Here is a 21,386-nt window from a genome sequence, read left to right as displayed (position 1 = left end):
TGTTTTTACAGAACTCTTCTTCATCCTCTTGCACAGCCACTATCACCTTTTTAATTCATTTTTTTAAGGACTGAGTAGATTTGCCAGAGTAAAAGAGCTCCTCTGTCATGTTCAGCAGATATTTTTCTTAGCTTAATTAATGAGGCTTTAAATGCCTGTAGAAGGAAAAGAAGACACAGTCCTTGGGATAATCAGTTTCCCTTGGCAGAGTGGTTGAGCAAGAACAAAGTGTCATTGCAGAAGGGAGAGTGTTGCTTTTCCTGAGGAAGCACTGTGTTTGCCACACTACATAAGCTCAAGCATGGCTGTAGAGGTCTTAAAAGGTCCTGCCTGGTTTTGGAACAGAGGATTTGAGCACTATCAGAAGACTTTGGATTCTAATAAAGTCCAGAACTTGACATGTGACTTTAGTATTTTGCTCTATATGTACTCACGCTGTCGTGAAGCTCGGTGCATGCTGCCTCACCTGAACCTTGTGGTGCTCATATTAGGGGTTGCACTTCCAAGTATTGAGGACCAATTAAAATGGAGAAAAATCAAACAAGGAACCTATAGCCTAAGTAGGAGCCAACCAATTAATGTGCCTGTGATGCTTTAATTTCAGACTCGGTGCAAGACTGCCCCCGTCATTGCCATGGGAATGGCGAGTGTGTGTCAGGTGTCTGCCACTGTTTCCCAGGATTTCACGGAGCAGATTGTGCTAAAGGTATCCTTTTCCCTGTATTTACAAACAGCCACAGTGTGTGTCTGTGATCTACTGATCTGCAGTGCCTGCTAGCTAACATGGGCTCGAGCTAGATTCAAATAGAACAATTTGCTTATTTTTATTCTTAGATCTCGAGTTAAATATGTTCAAGAGGAAGCATTGCTCATTTCCCATGAGCTTGCATAGCTACAGCCTGTTTTTGTGGCAAAGGTAGTAGGCAGAAATGGCAGAAAATATTTATTTTCTGGAAAATGGATGAATTGTCAATGCTTTGTGATAATCATTAGCTGATCTGCCAGAAAAGACAGATTGTCTTCATTGATAGTGTAGTACATATTCTGGCTTGCCTGAGCCTTACTTCTAGTACAAAGCATCTTTCTTGCATATAAAATTACCCTTTGACCAAAGGAATTTTGCCTTTTATAGAAAAATAGGAGGCAGAACCTGATAAATCTTAAAAGAAACATTTTATGAAATGTCAATTGTAAGTTTTAACAACTGAAACTGGGAAATACATTGCTATCAAGGATTAAGTGGAAATCTAAATGACATCTTCGGATTGGCACTATGTGTTTATTAAGTTTTTTCTCAGAGTTTTGGATGGCAGTCTTAGGGAAAGGATTCATAAAGGAGGACCTCTTTAGTTTGTACAGCCAGTAGCAAATATGTTGCCTAAATTCAGTGGCTTGGTTGTATTTCTCTCTGCTCCTGAGCACACTCAGAACATTTTACAGTTTACTTCCTTCTTAGTTTGTGCAGATTTAGGCACCTATCAATATCATGCTTACAATGATTTTCCATGGGGTTGTTAATGTTCCAAGGGGGAAAGCCTGGTGTTTGAAATAATTTGAAGGGCCTCAGAAATTTGCTCATTTCTTCTTAGACTGCTGATGCAGTCGTGAGGAAAGTTCATTATGCCCCACCTCTGTCACTGCTGTAGCATATCCATATGTATTTGAAATAACTACTATAGCTCTACTGGAGTGAGTAACTTCTGAGTTTTGTCTCCACATTTGGCTCTTGAAGGTGCCACAGTACAATAAAAAAAAAAAAAAAGAAAAATAGAGACCCTCAAAGGCCTTGAAAAGCTAAGGCTGATATTTCAGTGCTCACCCTTCTCCTTTTACAGAACACTTCAAATAGTTGTTTGATTACCTGAGAAACTTAGACAGCTGGTAAATCTAGAGAGGAGATATCTGTATTGCACAAAGTAAATGGTGTGATAATGTGAGCTATAAATACAGACTGACAGCTCTGTGCATTTCTGTGGTGTTAACCTGTGAAAGTATGCATGCAGTGAGTGTGTGCTTCACTGCCACCCTTCACATACACATGGCCATTATATCAACTCATTTGCATTTTGAGTTGTGGAGCAATCCTGCCTTGTCTACTGAACCTCTGTGTAGCACTGTATGCTGTGTTAGTGCTAGAAAATACTTCCTTCAGGCTGTGACAGATAAATAGCTTTTTTATAGGGTGCTTGTCAAACGGTATTTGTCAGGCTTCTCCTGCCCCTCAATGCCTTCCCTCTGCTTCCTGCTTTGTCCTTTCTGTGTTGTCTCTTTCCCCTCAAAAGCAGAAATGGTTTCATGGAAGCTTCCTTCAACTCTTGTACTGTTTTCTTGTCAGACATCATGGTACTTCTAAAGAACAAAGCAGCTTGAAAAAGTACACAAAATGAAACATGGGTGTGTTGACAGAACTCATGTTTCTGTGCAGGAGCAGCTGCAGTGTTACCCTGAGAGCTGCCTGTAAGGGCTTTGTGCCTCACCTGTTTCATTCCTGTTCTCACAGCCACTGGTTTTTCTACTTACTTGGTGCTCTTCATATGTGAGAGCAGTTTCAGAGCACAGAAATCAAAATTGGGATTCTATGCAGGGTAAAGCACAGTAAAATAAGATAGAGAATTATATCTTTTACATCATATTACATGTATGGACATTTATTTAAAGTACATCTACCATACAGTTAAATTTGTACTTGAACTATTACAAGTATGGAAGGATAATGCTTTTTATTCAACTTGATATTTTTCATTTGTTATTTCCCTGCCAATGCATCTTCTAATATCTAATTTCTCCACCATAATATAATTTGAGGTAAGACTAAAATAGAGAAATGTGGAGAAAATGTGAACAAGCTCCTCAGATGGCTTTAAGAACTTAGTCCATGCAGTATCAGAAGTCTGCAAGCTTCTCTCTGTGTGAGCCCCAAGTCTGATAGGTAGGGAACACGATTCTTTATCCCACAAATACCCTGTTCCAGGGCTGATCCTGAGGCACCCAGAGGCAGTGAGACATCAGGGGAGTCTCTGCAAACCATTTGCAGGCAGTGCACAGGGACCCCTCCATCCACTTGGCTCTAAAATATGAAAATGAAGGAAAGCTGTGAGAGACAGTACAGATTTAACTTCAGATCCATTACCTTCAAGAAAACACAATGAAAATTATTGGAAAGAGATGAACTTTTGGCACAACCCACAGGCTGTAACACACTTTCATACCCTGATCAAAATGGGACAAACTTCACCCTCTCAACCACTCCTGCCAAACACTGTGTGGGGTATTTCTCACTCTCATTCTGTGGAAATAGCTTATTATCAGGTACTCAGTGTCAGCAGATTTACACCATTCTTGCTTAGGCAAGATTCCCTTTGGAGTTTAACCTTATTAAGGTTAAAGAATTTCATCTGACATACAAAAAAGGTAATGATACATTTTGATCTCATGTGGATAAGATACGGCATACAAAGAAAAGAAAATCTGATAATCAAAGGATAATCCCATGTGGAGATGTGTCCTGATAAGGCAAGTGTGTACAGTTAAAGCCAGTGGAAGATTTGCTGTGAATTGAACTGCACTGTGAGTAACCTCTTGTCCACAATTACGTGTAGGAGTTATTGGTGGGAAGTGATGCTCTTGCCAAGGATCAGTTAAAGAATCAGACATGCAGCTGTGATTATCTTAATTTTTTGGTGTGTTGTCACCTTTTTCTATTCATCTCTATTTTTCTGGGACCTCTGTGATATAACCACTGAAGTATATCAAGAAGTTCTTCTTGCTTAGAATTCTTGCTGTTTATGTCTGATAGTTTGGATTTTCAAGGTCTGTGGTGAATCTGCAGGCAGGCATCCTTCATCATGTCCTGCCTTTCACCACTTGGGAATGGAGTTCAATGTTACAATGAATCAAGTTCCTAGAAGTGACTCAGACTTGGCTATAATTTCATTTCATCTCATAAGATATTTGAAAGGCATGCAACTCTTCCACTCCTTTAACAAAACCACTTCCAAAGACATTGTCAAATATTGTTTTGCAACTGTGAGCAGAGCCTCCTTTAATTCTGCATTTTAAAATACTTGGATTTGCATCATAAGCATCTTTAGCTAATCTGAAAAGGTGAACAATGCACCATCACATGGGATTTCTACATTGATATGATGAGCATAGCCTGCTAAGAGATGGTGTCCAATTTGTGAAAGAAGGACAAAAATGGAGTCAAGTAGCTTATGTCAACTGCCATGAAGTTCCCATTTAGCAGATATTCTAGTTGATTATGCAATTGTAATAAGAAACATGTTTAATATTTTAATCTAAATGAAATGAAGGCTTTTGGATTTTTTTAAACCATAAATCTGTGTGATGTTTGATCAGTCGACTTTTAAATCTGATTCTAAGAATTCTAATTATTTGGATTTATGTTATTCGCAATTTCTTTTCCTGTTCTCCTTGTGTGGGTTTTTCATTATTTTATTTTCATTCTGTTTGTTTTTGGCTTACTGGCAAAGGACGGCGCCACTTTAATAAGTATAAAAAGAAGGGTAGGTTTTTTTAAATTTCTTTTTATTTCTTTTGCAACACCTATTTAGTTTGATATAGTTACAAAGCTGTAAAGTGTAGTCTCTCTCTCTCTTTAAATTTATTCTAATGGATTTGCTGTTTGCACCACAGTAAGAGTTCCTACCATTGCCATTTTCTTTGTTATGTATTCGCTATTAATCTCTGTATAAAAAATGTAAAAAGCTGTCAATTATTAGGTAAGTAAGGTATAATTGCTAGAAGTAGCAACTCTTGCATTTTTTCAGTTGTTATCTAATTTCAAGAATCATCTTGCTCTGAGGCTTTTCAGAGGCTTCTTGCTTGGACAACAGTGCATAATGTTTTTTTATCCATTGAATACACTGCTTGAAACTGGTCTCTTTGTGCCACGTCCAGAATGCTCTCAGTGGCATACCATGTTCTGGGAGTGATGGCAATGGGGACAACACAAAATTTTGGGGTTCTTCCTGCAGAATAACTAAGTACTTGGTTCATTGCTGTAGAGCATGTGGCCCACAGGGATGAATGATGTCCAGCACATGCTGGTAGTGTATAGGAGTGTATATTTCCTCTCCATGTGAGTCAAGGAAACACTATTTGTCATCATAACTTGGCTCAAAATTTTAGGAACTGGAAATAGCTTAAGCAGACAGAAGCTCCCTGGACTCTGAAGGGAAAGTGAGGGGATACTGAATCCCCTTTTTGCTTTGCCTGTCCTGCACATGGCCATGGCCTCACAGAAGAGATGGGAGCTGAGGTGGGGCAGCCCGTTGGGCCTTCCATGGTGCAGTCAAACTGAGAAATGGGTGTTGGACAGTTCAGATTACTCCCTGCAAATGCAATAACAGGTTATGGATCAGACAAGGGAGGGAGGGTGGATCAAACACGGTGATGCCATCACCTGATGGGTTTGCAGAGCAAAGAGCTGGAGAGGAGCAGCAGTGTAGGAAAAATGCCAGGTTTGTGGCACTATTAAGTTATTGCCTTGAGCAATAATGTAAGATATAGCTGACCCATTTTGGTTAATCCTTTACATGCAAAACAAACAAATAAAAGCAGGCCCTGACTCCAGGGATGTACCACCTCAATACAAGTTTAAAGGGAATGAGTGGGGAGCAATTGACAGATATGAAGATACAGGAAAAATAGTGATATTGCCATGTTACAAACACATCAGCAGTGTGACTGTTGTCAGCCTGGGGGAACACAGTGGTAAAGGCAGTTTTAAAGAGGGGTGATGGGGCAGATAACATCTTGTGGATAATTGAGAGCAAATGGGACTTCAGAGGGAAGACTGAGCATAAGAAACCACTTGGGGAAAAAAAAAAACAAACTAAAATTTGACTTCCAAAAGCATCCTATCCTAACTCCTGGAAAGGTTGAAGTCAGAATTCAAGCAAGTGAGTGGTGTGGGGTGGATGGGGTCTGTAAATGATGTTAGAGCTTGAAGCTCATGTTCCATAAGATAAAAAGCCTGAAACAAGACTGGGAAAGAAGAGCCATACAGATGAAGGTTAGATTAATAAATTAAGAATATGATTATTGAAGCAGTGTTTCACATAAACATGACTGAATAAAACTGAATTTATCAATGTGGAGAAAGAGGTGTTTATTTAAGGTAGATTTTATTTACTGGAGGCCAGGGCAGAATTCTGACGTAGAGATGCAATGCAAAAAATAGTCTGTAAAAACTTTGTCAAAGCCTGAATGTGAGGCAAGAAAATGAGTAAAAAAAAAAAAAATCCAGACTATGAAAGTATTGAATGATACTTTCATTATCATTAAGAAGTGAATGATGGTATTTTCCGCTTTGATAGAGCAAGAATGCAGGGTAGGGCTGAGAAGTGAGATAGAGAAAAAAAGATAAAGAAGAAAAAAATATTGGTAAGCATTTTATATGTTCATAATCATAGCATGTATCATCTTATGCTTAAACTGTACTGTTGACGGAAGAAAAAAACGTGTGCTTTTCTCTGGAAATGCTGCGTTCCTGACTTGTCACCCACACATATCTCACATCCTTTTTTGCAGTTGACAGAATTCAGCATGTTCAGCTTCTCTCTTTGTATGGCTTTCTGGGTGGGTTTGTTTTTGGCTTCTGTGTATTCATGTGTGTATGTGTGCCAACTTCTGTGCGTGCTGCAGCAGCAGCACAGCCCTGGCTTGTCACTCAAATCTCCTCTCACAGTGGGTGGAAGCATCGTTTTGATACTTGAACAGACAAGGCTGTCTTTGGCAGTGCTCCCCTCCAGCAGTTCCCACCTCTCTGACTCAGTACTTTAAAACGCCTTTGTTATAAATTTTCTTCTCATTTTCCCAGTCTCATGTTTTATGAGCAGGCTATTTTCATTTCTTGCAAACTGGTCATGTCCTCAGTTGCCTTCCAGGTTTGTAGGTACACAGCAGTGATTGCCTGCCTGCCCTTAATTTTTTTTTAGTTTTATAGAATGCATTACACTCTAAAAAGGGGCTTGTGCTATTAACTCTGCCTAAAATTAATTACAGAATAAATAAACAGATATGTAAACTATTTTGATAATGACTGACAACCGTTGCTGTCTATCAGCTGCTAGCTTGACTGCATGAAATGAGATAGTAGCTTTGATCCAGTGTCAGGTACACAGGGAGAGCCAACACAAAATCCGTCACTGCAACTCTTTCTAATTGGCAATTTAAGCAGGAGCCAAGGGCTGCAAGGGTCACAGGCTGAGTTCTGTCAGATTGTTAGAGGTCATGGCTCCAGAAGGGGCTCGGGGCACACAGGCAAGAGGAGCCACTGTGTCTAGTCTGGAGCTTCCCTCATCAATTCTCATGGATCCTCTTGGAGATTAGAAGTAAGAGCAGCGGGCTGGAGGGTCCGGACTCTGGAATTCTACAACAGCTACTTGTTAAATTTCTGTTCCAGCACAAGGCATTTAACATCCTCACATTTCACTGCTGCTTAGGAATGTGTACCTGTCCCCCCAGCATGGTGTAGATTGAACAGGACTGGCAGCACTCAGATTGCTCCCTTCTCTGCACCAGGCTGGAACTGGTGCTCATACCCTCTGCCTTCTTTTTAAGAGAATATTTGCAAAGTTGAAATAGAACACAGGAGCTGCTTGTAGTGTTGGGAATTCTTGAGGCAACAGACTTTGAGAATGTAGGTTTCAACAGGCAAAAGGTTAATTTTACATTGTTCTTAAAGTTTCTATGGCTTCTGCTGATCCCAGTATTGAATTTAGGGTTATAAAGAATTTATCTGCAGAAGATCTTGTCGTGAATCATTTTAAGTGGGGACTCTCCTGCTGTTTAGAAGCACATCCTTCATTCTTTTTGTTATGGTTAGCTCTCTACAGGGCAATAAAAATACAGTAAATTTTTTAAAGAAATGTATTTAATGTTGTTAAATATACCTAATAGTTGCATCTTATGTAGCAATTTATTTGCATGTTTTCAGTATTAAAACACCAGTAAACATACAGGAATATTTGTGCATGTGAACTACATTGTTCACTCATGTTTCTGAATTCCTGCTGCAAGCTATGAGCTTGAAATTATGTATGATTCCTTTTCCCGAAGAGCTTGTAGGATAGTGGTGCAGCTAAGAGGGCAGATTTATTCTGCAGGAGAAAATTTCCAACAAGGCTAAAAGGATAAAAAAACAAAAAAAAGGGGGGCAATACTGAGGAATTTGGTAATGAATGAAGAAGAAGAAAATGATTGCCAGAAGTCACTGATGCCAGTGATGGACAAAACATAATAGATAAAAAAGTGGACATGTAAGGAATGATAAGTCTCTTATTTCAGCAAACACTTGGGTATTTTTATGTGATCATTCACTACCCCACCTGGAGAAGCTCAGAGACCAAAGAGAGCCACAGGCAGTAAGTACTGTAGCTGAGCTGGAACCAAATTTTATTGGCTTAGTATTATAAGAAAGTTTGCTTTGCTCACGTCCAAGATGGAAACACAGTAAAATCTTATTAATGGATTTTTCTTCAACAGCATTATGTAATATTTTCATACTTAATAAAAACTGAGTACATTTATTTGATGTCTCACAGCTGCCTATGAATACTGCTGTATTATCAGTTAGTTCTCTTTCTTCCCTTCTTATACATGTACAGCACAAACACATCTATTTCCACAAATTTTTTCTGTTTCAATGGAGTTCCAAAAAGAAGAATATTTCAAAAGATTCTGAGTGCAGCAAGGAAGCGGACATCCATATAAATACATGCAGGACAAAAACCATTTTGCAGCTTAGTTCTGGCAAGCCAAAAAGCTTTTTTCCTTCATAATACTTCCATTGGTGGCCAAGAATTTCTCTGCTCCCACTCAGCTCTTCATTCTGCTGAGCTGAATTTTGCTCACTGTGTTGTATGCCTTGTAATTTGTTTTTGTGTTTAATTGGTTAGCATATCTAATTGTGTTGCAGTGTACATTTTGGTTTTACTTTGTCTCCCTGGGATTGTACTGGTGTTTGTTTATTTCATTAAGTTCTAAGGGTTCATCTTGGCAGTTGTGTAGGGATCATCTTGGAGTCCTTGTGATAATGTTAAATGTCATTGAAGGGACTATGATTAAGTAGCATTGTAAATCACATTCTAGAAATAGAGCATCCTTAGACATTTGCCATCCCTGAATAACAGAAACAGCCCTGAATCATAGCTTTAGATTTCAGCATGCATGACTTTTTTCACACCTACACTATATCTGCATTTGAAACTGTAATTTAGGTATTTTTTCTATATTTAGTCCTTACTCCAGGAAGATTAAATTCAGTTAACTGTCATCCCCCTTCACTTTCTCAAACAAACAGAAAAACCTCTAATTCAGATGTAGAAAAAATGTTTAAATATCTGCAGCTAATGTGAAACTGTGCAGTTAAACATGTTATGATTTAACTTTTCTGGTAAATTTAACATGGCAAGTAATAGTAACTAAAATGAGATCAAACCAACCTGTATTTAAACACCCTGAATGCTGCAGTCTGTGGGTGCAGTCCTGCATCTACTGGACTGCTGTTTAGCCACAGCTAAGCCACTACCAGAGGACCAATAGTTTTTACAGTATTCACTGGGAAGAGTGTAAAACTTACCAAAAATATTTGGAGAAATATTTCACTTTTTTTGTTCCTTCTAGAAGCATTAGTGACTTCGTGCTGTTAGTGCTTTCTCTTATGGATGACAACACTTATGTTTGGAAGGGAATTTCTGGTTTTTGATATTTGTCCTTACTGCTGTTTTTTGTGAGCTTGAAGCATCATCCCTTTGATTCCTCACTGACTTTTCACTGAGGTAGCAACCTAAACCTCTGAAATAGTTTAGTTTCACTTTCCTCCACAGTTTTCTTAGTGATGAAGTTATCAAAACATACGAATGAGTATCTACATGCTTGTCTATGACAGGAGCTGATTTCAACATCTGTTGGTTTCCATCTGTTGGTGGGAAGTAAAACTTGTTTCTCTGTATGGTCTTGTATTGACTTCACTGCTTATATCTAAAGCAGGATTTTCACAGCTCTGATTCTGTGTTACCCACAAAAAAATGAGTTGGTAGCTTTGGGTTTTTTCCTTCCTTTTCAAAGGCATAAAGTAAGTGGCAAACTGATCAGTCTCATTCTTCTGTGATAAGTCAGAACCAGAGCAAGGGAACTTGGATTTCCTTGAATGTATTGATGCACGTGAAAAAGAGCTTGAGCTGTGCTGCTCTTTTAACGGTGTAGCAGGGAGGGAGGAGCTGATCTGGGCTGGCTGAAAATCATGTTCAGGTACTGTGTGGGAACTGCAGTCTTCCCTTAGCACAGGCAGTGACAGTAGCAGAGCTTCTGCCATCGTGGAGAAAGGAACAACCAGGCTGACAAGAGATGAATCCAAAATGTACTGACCAGACACAGTCCTCAAGACATCTGACTCCTGGCACAGCTAGCTGATTTATCAAGTCAGTGCACTCAAATGTCTTCTTTTGTCTCCATCTCCAGTTTGTTTTATGCCACTTGATTTTTTTTTCTTTTTTTCTTATGTGCAGCTGTGACTTCTCCAGTGAGACAGAACAGTGGTCTCTTTCCCTCCCCCAGAAGCATTCCAATATCTTTATCTAAGATCTTTGTTGGTGGTTAGTGAGATTGTTTAAGCTCATCTTCACCAGAGCAGAAATGGGGCTTCAGTTCTCTCAATCCACCCTTAAAATACTTCTGAGTTATTTGATATTGGCTTAGTTTTGATTTCCTTATTCTTACAGACTGCATTGTTATTATTACTGAAAATATTATCGGGATTAAATAATCAAGCAAAATTTATTTGTACCAATTCACAACTTCAAAGAGATAATTTTAAAAAAATTGTTGTCTTTCTGGAAATCGATGCTAGTATGGGAAAACACATTTGTATTTCTTGCATAGATTTTTTTGTAACAGTTGTTAAGCCAAGCAATTATGTAATGGAAATACTTTGTACAATGGTACAGGAGGTAACAGCAAGTGTTTGCTTTTTGACAGATAATCTCACACTGAAGGCACCAGAAAAAATACGACCTTAGTGATAAATTTGGGCCAAAGGAAAAGTTTGCTGAGTGTTCAGAAGAATGTAAATATTAATTGTGCAGTTAATGCTGTCCAGTCACTTCTATAAAAATCATGCCATTTTTTTTGTAGAACAGCTTAAGTGTTTATCGATTGAGAACTTCTATAACTCCCAAAATGGAGGCATCCCCATATCTCTACAGGTATTTTAAATGAATTGAATTAATCATAGGCTTAAAAGTCTCTAGTGATCTTCGTTAAGTTTCCTGGGTTTAATTAAAACATCTGTGCAGTTTTAATTTATCGATTCATCCAACTCATATGTCATGTTTTTAACACACCCCAGCATGCTCTGCATCATTTTTAACCCAATTTCCACTTAACTAAAGCAATTAAATTCACCCCGGATTAATTAAAGCATCCATACTTTAGTGCTTAAGTCAGCGTGTGCTACTTTCCCCAAATGGTTTCTGAATGTCAGAGATTTGACACACCTGATGGGTTTTTTGTTCTTCTGGAAATTCTTCTGTGGGTTTCCTCCTTGCTTGCTAATGTGCTGTTTGGCAGACCTTGGGAGTTTGGTAGGGCTGGGTTTGGGCAACTGGAGTAGGGAGAGAAGAGCTCGACTGCTGTGAGAGACATTCCCTCTTGATGCTGACCTGGTGCCTGCCAGGGCAGAGCAGCACTAGTGCCAAACCATTTAAATTAGTTCTGTAGTCAAAGCAAACAGTTTCATGAGCTACTAAACCACCTCATGTCAGAGACAGTTCCTCCTGGTTGTTCATTCTCCTGCTTCTGGGTCAATTTCTAGAAGATTACTTCTGCTTGGAAGAGCAGGAGCTCTTAGAGCAACCTAAAAGACTTTGTAGATCTTTCTAATTGTCACTGTTCTTAAGAATGTTTCAGCCTGATGGGAGTTAGTGAATTTAGTGATCTCTGAACAGCTGCCAGACTAGTCAAACACCTTTATTCCTGCCTGTGCAAATAGTAGGTTTGTAAGGCACAACGAGCAAGTGAGAGAAAACACTCTTAGATTCATTCAGTCTCCCACTCCAGGATTATTTTCTTGGCCCTTATTTTGCTAGGACTGGAGCAGCTTCTCAGAAGGAAAGTAGTACAGAATTAGTGTAGTTTAGTAAATGAGAAACAACATAAACCATGAAGTGGTCTTAGAAGTTATTTCAGATTTTCGTATCCACAAATGAACTTCAGTAAAAACTGATAGGTTTGCAGACAAGTGGTGAAATGTGTAACCAGCTGATTAAAGTAGGTTTAAACAGAAAATATGAAGGGAAGTGTTGTCAAACAAAACCATTGCATCAGACTGCAACTAAATAGATTTATGTGTCTCCCAATTTTTGGAAAAGTCTGTGGGAAAATACTTGGTGTAAGGGATATGGTAATTAAGGGCAAATATTTGGTTTAATGTGGGATGTATGATAAAACAAGGGATGTCTCAGTACTTTTTTTGTTTATAATATTAATGTAAAGTCTAGAGCCAACATTTTGAATCAAGTTGACAGCAACTAATTTTTTAATAACTGGGCTGATTTTCTAAAATGCAAATGCTCTCAATTCCTTTGGGTATAGTGATTTTTGTTGATTTAGATTAAGACTGCTCATACATAAATAGGCATGACTTCATTTTAGGAGAACAGGAACTTGATTGTAGCTTTTTCAGTGAAGCTAAAATTATTTGGGACTTTGGTAGACAGTTACAGGATTCAACTCTTGCATCAGTAAAACACATCTTTATCTGCTTACTTATTAATCTAATTTGTCCATTGAAGAGAAATTAATATGTGTAGTGTAAATGCTGCATATGCATCACCACCATGAAGACCAAAAAGAGAAAAATGCCAGTACAGTGTGACTCTGCTCTCATCTGTCAGGTTAGGAACCAGGCAGTTGTACACAACATTTGTCTTGGCTCTTTCCTCTATTTCTGCTCCAGTTTGGAGCTGACCTGGAGTGCATTTATAGGCTTCAGATTAGACTGTCAAAAACTGGAATCTGTCTTCTTTATATGCTGGCAAAATCATGCATAATCTCTCAGCAGTAGCAGCCTAATCTCTGCTAAAAGGAAGTCCAAGTGTGAGGTATTACAGAGCCTGAATTAATTATCCCCTAGAGGAGCTGCACCCAGAAGGGCTGCTGGGAAGGCTCAGTGCTAAGAAGTTTGACCTACATCTGTCTTCAGTTCAATTCCTGGTGGTCAATGAAAAAAAAAGAACAACTTTAGTTTCATTATGCAAGTGTGGATTTCACTCCTTTATATAACAAGGATTTTGTGCAATTCCATGTCCAAAGAACATGGCAAAAAATCAGTTTAGTGAATTTTTATGACTGAAATTTACTTCCTCCTCCTAAACAGGAGCACCTACAGATAAAAAATAAATATTTTTCTTAGGTGGAACAAAATTCTGTACAGTTTAACAAGGGTTGAACATACTTTACATAGGAGTATAAATAGTGTCTCTTCTGAACGGTTGGTTGGTTTTGTTTTTTTTTCTGAATGTGTTTATTTGTTTAGAGGGAAGTAAAGCTGTAATGGCTGAGACCAAAATTCCATTTCACCCAGGATTTCAGCTATGATGGTGACATACAGCAGATAGCTGAGGGAGAGTAAAAACTTTATTTGTCTTTGTTACTTCTACATTAAATTCTTCTGGTTCCAGAGACAGTGTGTGCTAGGACTTTCTACAACAGATGAAGCCTCTTTGTGTTCAGATTTTCACTCCATGAATTTTTTGGAATTCTATGATCAATCACAGAGTGTTCTTCCATGGGCTTTAACTTGTTAAAATAGTTTGATGGAACAGGCAGCAGTACTCAGGCACTGTAGATGATTTCTAAGTGCTCTTTTAGTTCAGTCTTAAGCTCACACTTGAACACTTGGTCCTGATTTTCCCTATATAAGCCTATAAACCCATAGCAAAAACAGTCATGAAGAACTGCTTATTACAGCAGCAGCAAGCCAACTTCTTACAATAACATAGACCTTCTTGCATTCTTAAGTACATAGACCTTCTTGCATTCTTAAGTACATATTTCTCCTGCAATCTTAGTGACATGGCAGTCTTGGAAATGCTAAAATCTGCCCCAGAATCTCTGTCATTTTTTTTATTCTCAAAGTGATATTCCTATAGTTTGCCGAATAACTCCACCAGAGGGTTGTAGATTAAGCTGTAAATTACAAGTGTCTTAATCTTAACTGTACCCACTTCATCTCTAAGGTTAAGTGACAGATTCTCTTGTTTGTCCAAAGTCAGTTCTGATGTCACTGGCCTCGTGACCATCCTGGCAAACCCTTGAAGGCAGATTGCTGTTCAATTTACAGACAAGCTTCACAAGGACTGAGTAGATCCATGAACCACAGCAACACCTCTGACCTGATAGAAACATGGAGAGGAAGAAAAGCTGTGACATGGCTTTTAGCTTTTCTTAAATTCCTGAAGCACCATAGCAGAGTTAGGGAGCACTAAAAAAACTTCTGTGGGAGTTTTCTTTAGCCCAGGACCCAGCACCATCCAGTAATCTTTCTTCTGCCATACCAGGCTGTGGTATTTCAGAAGCTGAACCCTGCAAATCCAGGTCAAAAGCAGGAGCTAAGAAAGGCTTACCTACACACAAGTTCCAAATAGCAGATACACATCACCTTTGGCTGGACTGCAGTTATCCATTTCTTAATGAGACTTAGGGGCAAAGCAAGCAGAGAAGTGATCTTACAGCAGGTGTCTGGCACAGAATTATAGGTCCAGACCACTCTAGCTAGGTCTAGACTGGTCACAGTTAAGTGGCTTGGATGTTTTTGTTGTTTGATTTTCTCTTTTTATTTATTTTTGAAATTGCTTATTTCTGCCCAGTTCATCTTTCAAGAGCATGTGCTGTTTAAATAGAGTATGCCAGAGGAGAGGTTTGCAGAGCAGAAATCCTTTCAGGAGTTGAGTCACATGTTGATCTGTAAAACAACAAAACAAAAAGAGCTGTTCCTCACTTGTATCCAGCTTGTGAGTCAGCTTGAAATTTTTGTCCTTATAACTACTTGAACAAATGTGGTTTGTCCAAAGAAACTGCCTAATGCCTCTGAGATTGTCCAAAGAAACTGCCTAATGCCCATGGATTCATTTAGAGTTCCTGGGACCTGTGCAGCTTTGTCAGAGTGTGCTGAGGAGTTGGGTGGGCAGAAACAAGTGTGTCCTAGTGCAGTTGGGGAGCTCTCACTGAGAAACCATCAGGAGTGACAGCTCTGAGTCTCTGCAGTGGCATGGAAAGAAACATGTAGAGAATTTGCATCCAGCAGTATTACTTCCTTCTCTGGTGGACTTGACCAAAGGAACTACAGGCTTAACCACCACATAAAGGAGCTGAGGGGTGCCTTGTCCTACAGAGAGAGAGAGATTTTGTGTTAAAGTGAATTCCAGATGAAAGACCACTGTCTGTACAATGTTTCAGGGTGTGCAAGATGACACCAAGAAATTTGCCATTCATGATCACTCCAGGTCTTCAGGAGAGGCTGCCTTCTGCTCACTTGCCCAAAAATCCTCTATACCATGCAAAGAGAGCAGGACAGAAATTATTGCCTTTCTTACACTGATTTGAGAAAATGTCAGCCCAAAACAAGCCTTTCAAGTGCAGTGAATTTGAGAGTTAGGGACAAAAGAATTGAAGACCCCCAGTTCTTCAGAGCCAAAAAGTGGAAGTGATGCCAGATTGCTCCCTTTGCTCCTGGCTCACCTGGTGACTTGCAGGAGCAGTAGCTGCACACCTGGGCAGGGAAAGGCTGTGCTGGGAACCAGGCTCCTCAGTGGAGCCTGCAGGCAGAAGGAACAGTCACACAGCATTTGAGCTGCTGTGAGCTCAGTGTGGTACAGCATGGAGAGGTGTTGATGCTGAGGTGCAAAAAGATGTAAGATAGACTGGAGTGCAGTGTGGGGACAATTTGTCTATGTGGTATTTCAATACAGCTGGCTCAGTATACTTAGCTTGGGAACCAGATGCTAAGAGCAAAATCAGTAGAAATTTAGCATAAACTTTTTCGCTGAACTCAGTAAAGCACTTGTGAACATGTATCACATCTGAAATGAAAATGTTGCTGATGTAAACTATATTTTATTCAAATTTTTGTTCATTTTTGCAGTGCATAAGAAAGCAACTGGACAAAACTCATAGTAAGAGAAAACACCAGGAATGCAGTAGAATGAAGTCCTCTTGCTACCAAAGGATGGATAATGTGGATTTAAGACATAGGAGCAGTAGCAAACCCCAAACTTCAGCATACTGATTTTGATACTGTTCTACTGTGGAAGAAAAATAGGCCAAAAAGTATTATACATATTATATGACATGCAGCCCAATTATCTTTAGTCTTAATTGAAATAATCCTCTAAATTTTAGTTAACATTTCAGGTTAGAAATCTGAATTTTATTTTTTTCTGATCAATTTTTCCTTTATCAAATAAGAAAATTCATCAAAAATTCTACCCTGAAATGTGTTGTTGCAGCAGATCAATGGGACAGGTAAGATTAATAAGGATTGCAGGACTGAACAATGGAGAAGCTGAATAACTGGACCACTGCACATTTCTTTGTAGGAAATCAATTACTTGGGTTCTTCTTGATGATTCGGGTTAAAGGGATAATAGAAGCCAAGAAGACATTAGGACCTTTTAATGATTAATAGTAGCTTTTGAGTATATTTTTGGCACTGTAAAACTGGGTGTTCATTTCTAATTACTTTGAAGAGGGAAAAGACAGGGAAATACTTTTCTGTCTTTATCAAACTGTATCAGAGAAAAGAGCACAAAAGTGCTCCAAGCTTTTCTCAAAGACTCACTTCATTACTCCCATTTTCTGTTATTTCTCCATTATTTTTTCCATTTTCTGGCTAGTGACCACACACCCAGACTTTGACAGGCACAGAAGTTCACAGATTGCCATGTTCCCAAGGGATACATGAGCACACAGGAGTGAATATGACTTAGTGAAACAAATTTATGCACCTGGGTTTTAATCAACCACTTGTTTCTTTCCATTGCTCTGCATATGTACAACATCTGATTCCTGGCACCCAAGACCTACTGGCTACTTTTATTATTCATAGGCTTCAGTTCATTTGCATAAATGAATATTTGCTCAGAATGTCTTACCCCCCTTGAATAATACAATGGTGAGGGGTAAGTATTAGTGGTGGTGCTTTCTTGCCAATACACACAGGGTAAAAGCTGCCACTGGGATTCAGGGAAACAAGGTTTAGCAGGGATAGTAGTGGAAAGGTGCATGTGTAGTAGCTGAAAGCTTGTGTCATCTTTGTGTTCAAGGTTCTTACACTGAAAACCAAAGGGTCTAACAAAGTTTGGGAACATCACATTAAAGAAGTGTTATGGTAGAAGAAAGATGCCATAAAATAAGCTGTTGTGGGGACTGAATGTTTTGTGTTCTATCTGTGAAAATGAGATGTTACCCAGAGAAACAAAGTGGAGTAATGTCAAACTCAAATCTGTTCACATTTCCTCATTGGTTGTCCCAAACTTTATCATTATTCTCCAGAGAATAGGAGTTGTATTCTCAGAATGCCCAACACATATGTGCCTTGTTAAATAGCAATTAAATTATTTGTTTGGGAAATTAAAAACTAATCCACTATGAATTATCACAGATTTTTTTTTCCCCAATAAATGAATGTATTTGAGTACAAGTGTTTGACAGTGGATTTTTAGTGCACTTTTACACGATAACATACATGATCCTGTGTGCTGTTCTTCTTTCATTCCATTTTCCAGCTGCCTGCCCGGTTCTGTGCAGTGGCAATGGTCAGTACTCCAAGGGCACCTGCTTGTGCTACAGTGGCTGGAAAGGTCCAGAGTGTGATGTGCCCATCAGCCAGTGTATTGACCCCTCATGTGGAGGTCATGGTTCCTGCATCGAAGGGAACTGTGTCTGTTCTGTGGGCTTTAAAGGAGAAAACTGTGAGGAAGGTAGGATATTTCTTTTCTCTGTTATTAATTTGTTTTCTGGGTTCGGGACTTATTTAATGGCTAAAAAAAAGGAAAGAACAGAATAAAAATCTAAGCATAAAACTGCAATAGTAGGTAAAAGGGTGAAAGCGTAGTCTGTCACAATTTTACTGATCTATCAGAGTTCACACAAAACTTCAGACCTTCTGCATGCATTGCTTTGCAGTGTCTGCCACAAGTAAACCTGAATAATTCCTTTGTTGAAGACCAAAGAAAAATCTTTTCATATGGATTATGTTTGCCGAACAATTTAGATATGAAATGCAGAGGAATAAGGAGCAGTGGTAGACGAAATTGTATAGCTTCAACTTCACACAAAGCACATATCAATCACTATTAAGACAGAAACTGATGAAAAATATTTGAAATACTTGGATATCCATGTTGCTTCCAGGCATAATGTGGGGCAAATTACTCCTGTTGGCTGCAATCATATGGGATTAAGGAAAGGCAATGGCACAAACAATAACTGTCCTTTAAATGCAGAAAAGCTTCTCAGGTTGAAAGTGTCCAATTCCTTGAGTATGTAGAATGAACAAATTTTAAAAAATAACCCATGCAAAATGTGGTCATAGATTAAGCTCAATACTGGCTGTATTCACAGAGTTTTCTGTTAGAATGCACAACAAAAATTGGATTACTTCTCTTTTTAAAATATATTACTGTGCTCCAGAGTTAATTAATCCTCCAAATAGAGAAGCAAGTTGAGTACTGAAGTGATAGGGCTGGGATGTCATGCTGTTGGGACTGAGGAGTTCTCTCTGGGTTGTTCTGAATGGGTTGCAGAGCTCTGTTGGTATTGTGTGTATCAATTTTTATCTTGCCCTCTAGTAAGCAACTGTCTCTCCCATCAGAAAACAAAGGGAAGGAAACTGTTGATAAACAAACCACTAAGGGTTTTATTCTCAGGACCACAGCCATCATCTTTAGGACAAGATCCTGCATTAATCTGAGTGAACAGGTGGTAAAAGGAAAAAAAAACAAACCAAGGATCCTCACTGGTGGGACTGCAATTGCTTGTTCAGTTCATTCCTGTCACCTTCTTCCACTAAATCCTCTCAATACTGGTTGTTAGAGCTTTTCTCCAGAATTGACTTGAAGCCAAAAGTTTTTGTGTTGTTTTTATTGGATTACATTTTAAACTATATCTAGAAAATGCTGTAATTCCTTTTTTTTCCCCTTAGAACTGATAGTTCTCAGTTCCATCTGAGTGTGTGATATACTAGGAGATATTAAAAAATATGAAATGTCTTGCTTTAACTATCATTCTCAACAAAATCAAAGATGGAAAAGACTGTCTAACACACTCTACAGCACCCAATCTATTTCCCAGAAATGCAGAACCTCTCTGGTACTAACTGCAATTGTTTGCTTGTTCTTACTCAGTTTTATACATTTCATTGTGTTTTCTGTTGTTTTATAAATATTTGTGTTATCAGAGAGGTTATGGTAGATATCCTAAAATGGTCTTTGTTTCATTTAATTCAGGAAATTTTACCTTGCCAGCCATTCCTCCCTCGCTTTGATTGTAATTTCCAGCTCCTTGCATGGAATTCTCTCTCTGCTTTCAGTTCTCTACAATGGCTGTGGTCTGTCTGGGCCATAGATCCCCATGGATCTATCTACCTTGGATCCCCAAACTCCTGTAAGAGAAATAGGCTCCTGTAGTGCTTAATCCATCTTATCTTCAGGTGAATGTTTGGAATGGTGAAGCAAGGACATCAGCAGCAGCAGAGAAGTTTATAGAAAAAGCCAGTGCAGGCCTTTTTGCAAAGGTGTTGTGTTAACTCCAGCCAAAATTGTGAACACAACAAAACCATCAGTCAACAGAGCTTTTTGGGAGGTGAATGGCTATGTGAGATGGAAGGATACATATTATTTAATCAACACTGTGCTTGCAAGGATACATTTCTTCCTAGAAAGATTAATGGGTTACAAAGACAGGAGATATTGATTGCAAACTTGGAAGGGGCCAATAACATGACAAGAAAGGTTAAAGTAACCTTTTGCATGTATGATTGGGCAATAAATATGTCAATGAATTAATTTGCAAATAAATAAAAATCAACCACCATGTTTATACTCTAAAATTCCATTTATTTTGTACACATTTCTCACATTGAGTGCTATGGGAGAAAGAGTACATTATGAAGTGGTGTATCTCTAATTAATCACCTAGTTTTACTTGAATTTTTTGCATTAATAGAAATATTACACTTTTAATGGTGGAATGATAGAAATAATATTTCTGTATTTATATATAATATCTCCTCTATTGATTTGAACTTCCAAAAGGAATGGCAAAGGTTGATTTGTTTGCCATTTTCCAACTAGGATATTGAATTAGAATAAGTGGGTCAGCAATTTTTTTTTCTTCCCAATAGCTTTTTCTTTCTGATATTCATCATGGTTATATTGTACAAACAATTTACCTGAAATGAAAGTGACACCAAAATCGATATTTTTGATGCACATTTTTTTCAGCATAAACACTGTTTTTCTATTAACAAATTTGCACAGAAGATGAAGTGAGGTATTTGTCAGGCTTCATTCAGTGTGCTTTTGGAGGGGGGGACACAAGTGAAATTGCCAAATTAGGTTAAGTTAAGGGTGGTTTTCTTGTCACTTTCCCAGTCGAGTCATTTTTCAATGACATTTAACTTCATAAGTGTAATTCATGGCTCTTTGGGGACTTCATGGTACATATTGTTCCGAAAACTCCTTGACCTCCTTTTTTGTCCTTAAGGATACAAATTGCTTTCAGTACCATTTTTTGTCAAATCTACAGAGGGCCCAATACTAAATGAGCTCTAATGATCTGAGCTGCCAGGGGGCTGTGAGTTCCAAACCTAACGTGCTTGCTAAGGCGCATTCTCCTTTGTTTAAACACCAAAGAGGTTCCATTTATAAATCCTGATTAAATACCATTGTAAACCCTGCAACACCTCAGGACCAAAACCTCTGCAACACAAGTCAGTGCAGTTCTATTGCAGGCAATCACATTATGCTAATTTCAACAGCGAGGATCTGGCCCGAGATGATAACTCTGAGCATGTATTAAAATAGAACGAGATTGGAGCTCAGAGTGAAAACTCTCCTCAGTTTAAACTTTGAAAGCTACTACTTACCCAGATGGTAGAACAAAACAGCTGTAAAGCACATTTGTCTAGAACAAAGGACAAAGGTGTTTGGTGTGTTATCCTGTAAAACAAAGGAGATTGGGGGCTTAGGGGCATTGATAGGCTCATTCTGTAGAAATAAATCAAAGCTGCATGAGCACTGTAATTCAGGATAGAGGGAAGACAGTTAATTTCTGTAGCAGAAGGTGGTGTTTTTTCATAT

General features: G+C 38.6%; 1 protein-coding gene across 1 annotated transcript in view; it reads left to right on the top strand.

Annotated features, from left to right (window-relative positions):
• Nucleotides 1–21,386, top strand: part of TENM2 (teneurin transmembrane protein 2) — a 602,965-nt gene that overhangs the window by 500,573 nt on the left and 81,006 nt on the right. The window contains exons 12-13 of the mRNA XM_056502736.1: nucleotides 605–706; nucleotides 17,811–18,005. Coding sequence (XP_056358711.1) covers nucleotides 605–706; nucleotides 17,811–18,005 — 297 coding nt within the window. The remainder of the gene's footprint in view (nucleotides 1–604; nucleotides 707–17,810; nucleotides 18,006–21,386) is intronic.

The sequence above is a fragment of the Oenanthe melanoleuca genome, chromosome 13, assembly GCF_029582105.1.
Source record: "Oenanthe melanoleuca isolate GR-GAL-2019-014 chromosome 13, OMel1.0, whole genome shotgun sequence".
NCBI classification, from domain to species: domain Eukaryota; kingdom Metazoa; phylum Chordata; class Aves; order Passeriformes; family Muscicapidae; genus Oenanthe; species Oenanthe melanoleuca.
This window is presented reverse-complemented; position numbering and strand designations above follow the sequence as displayed.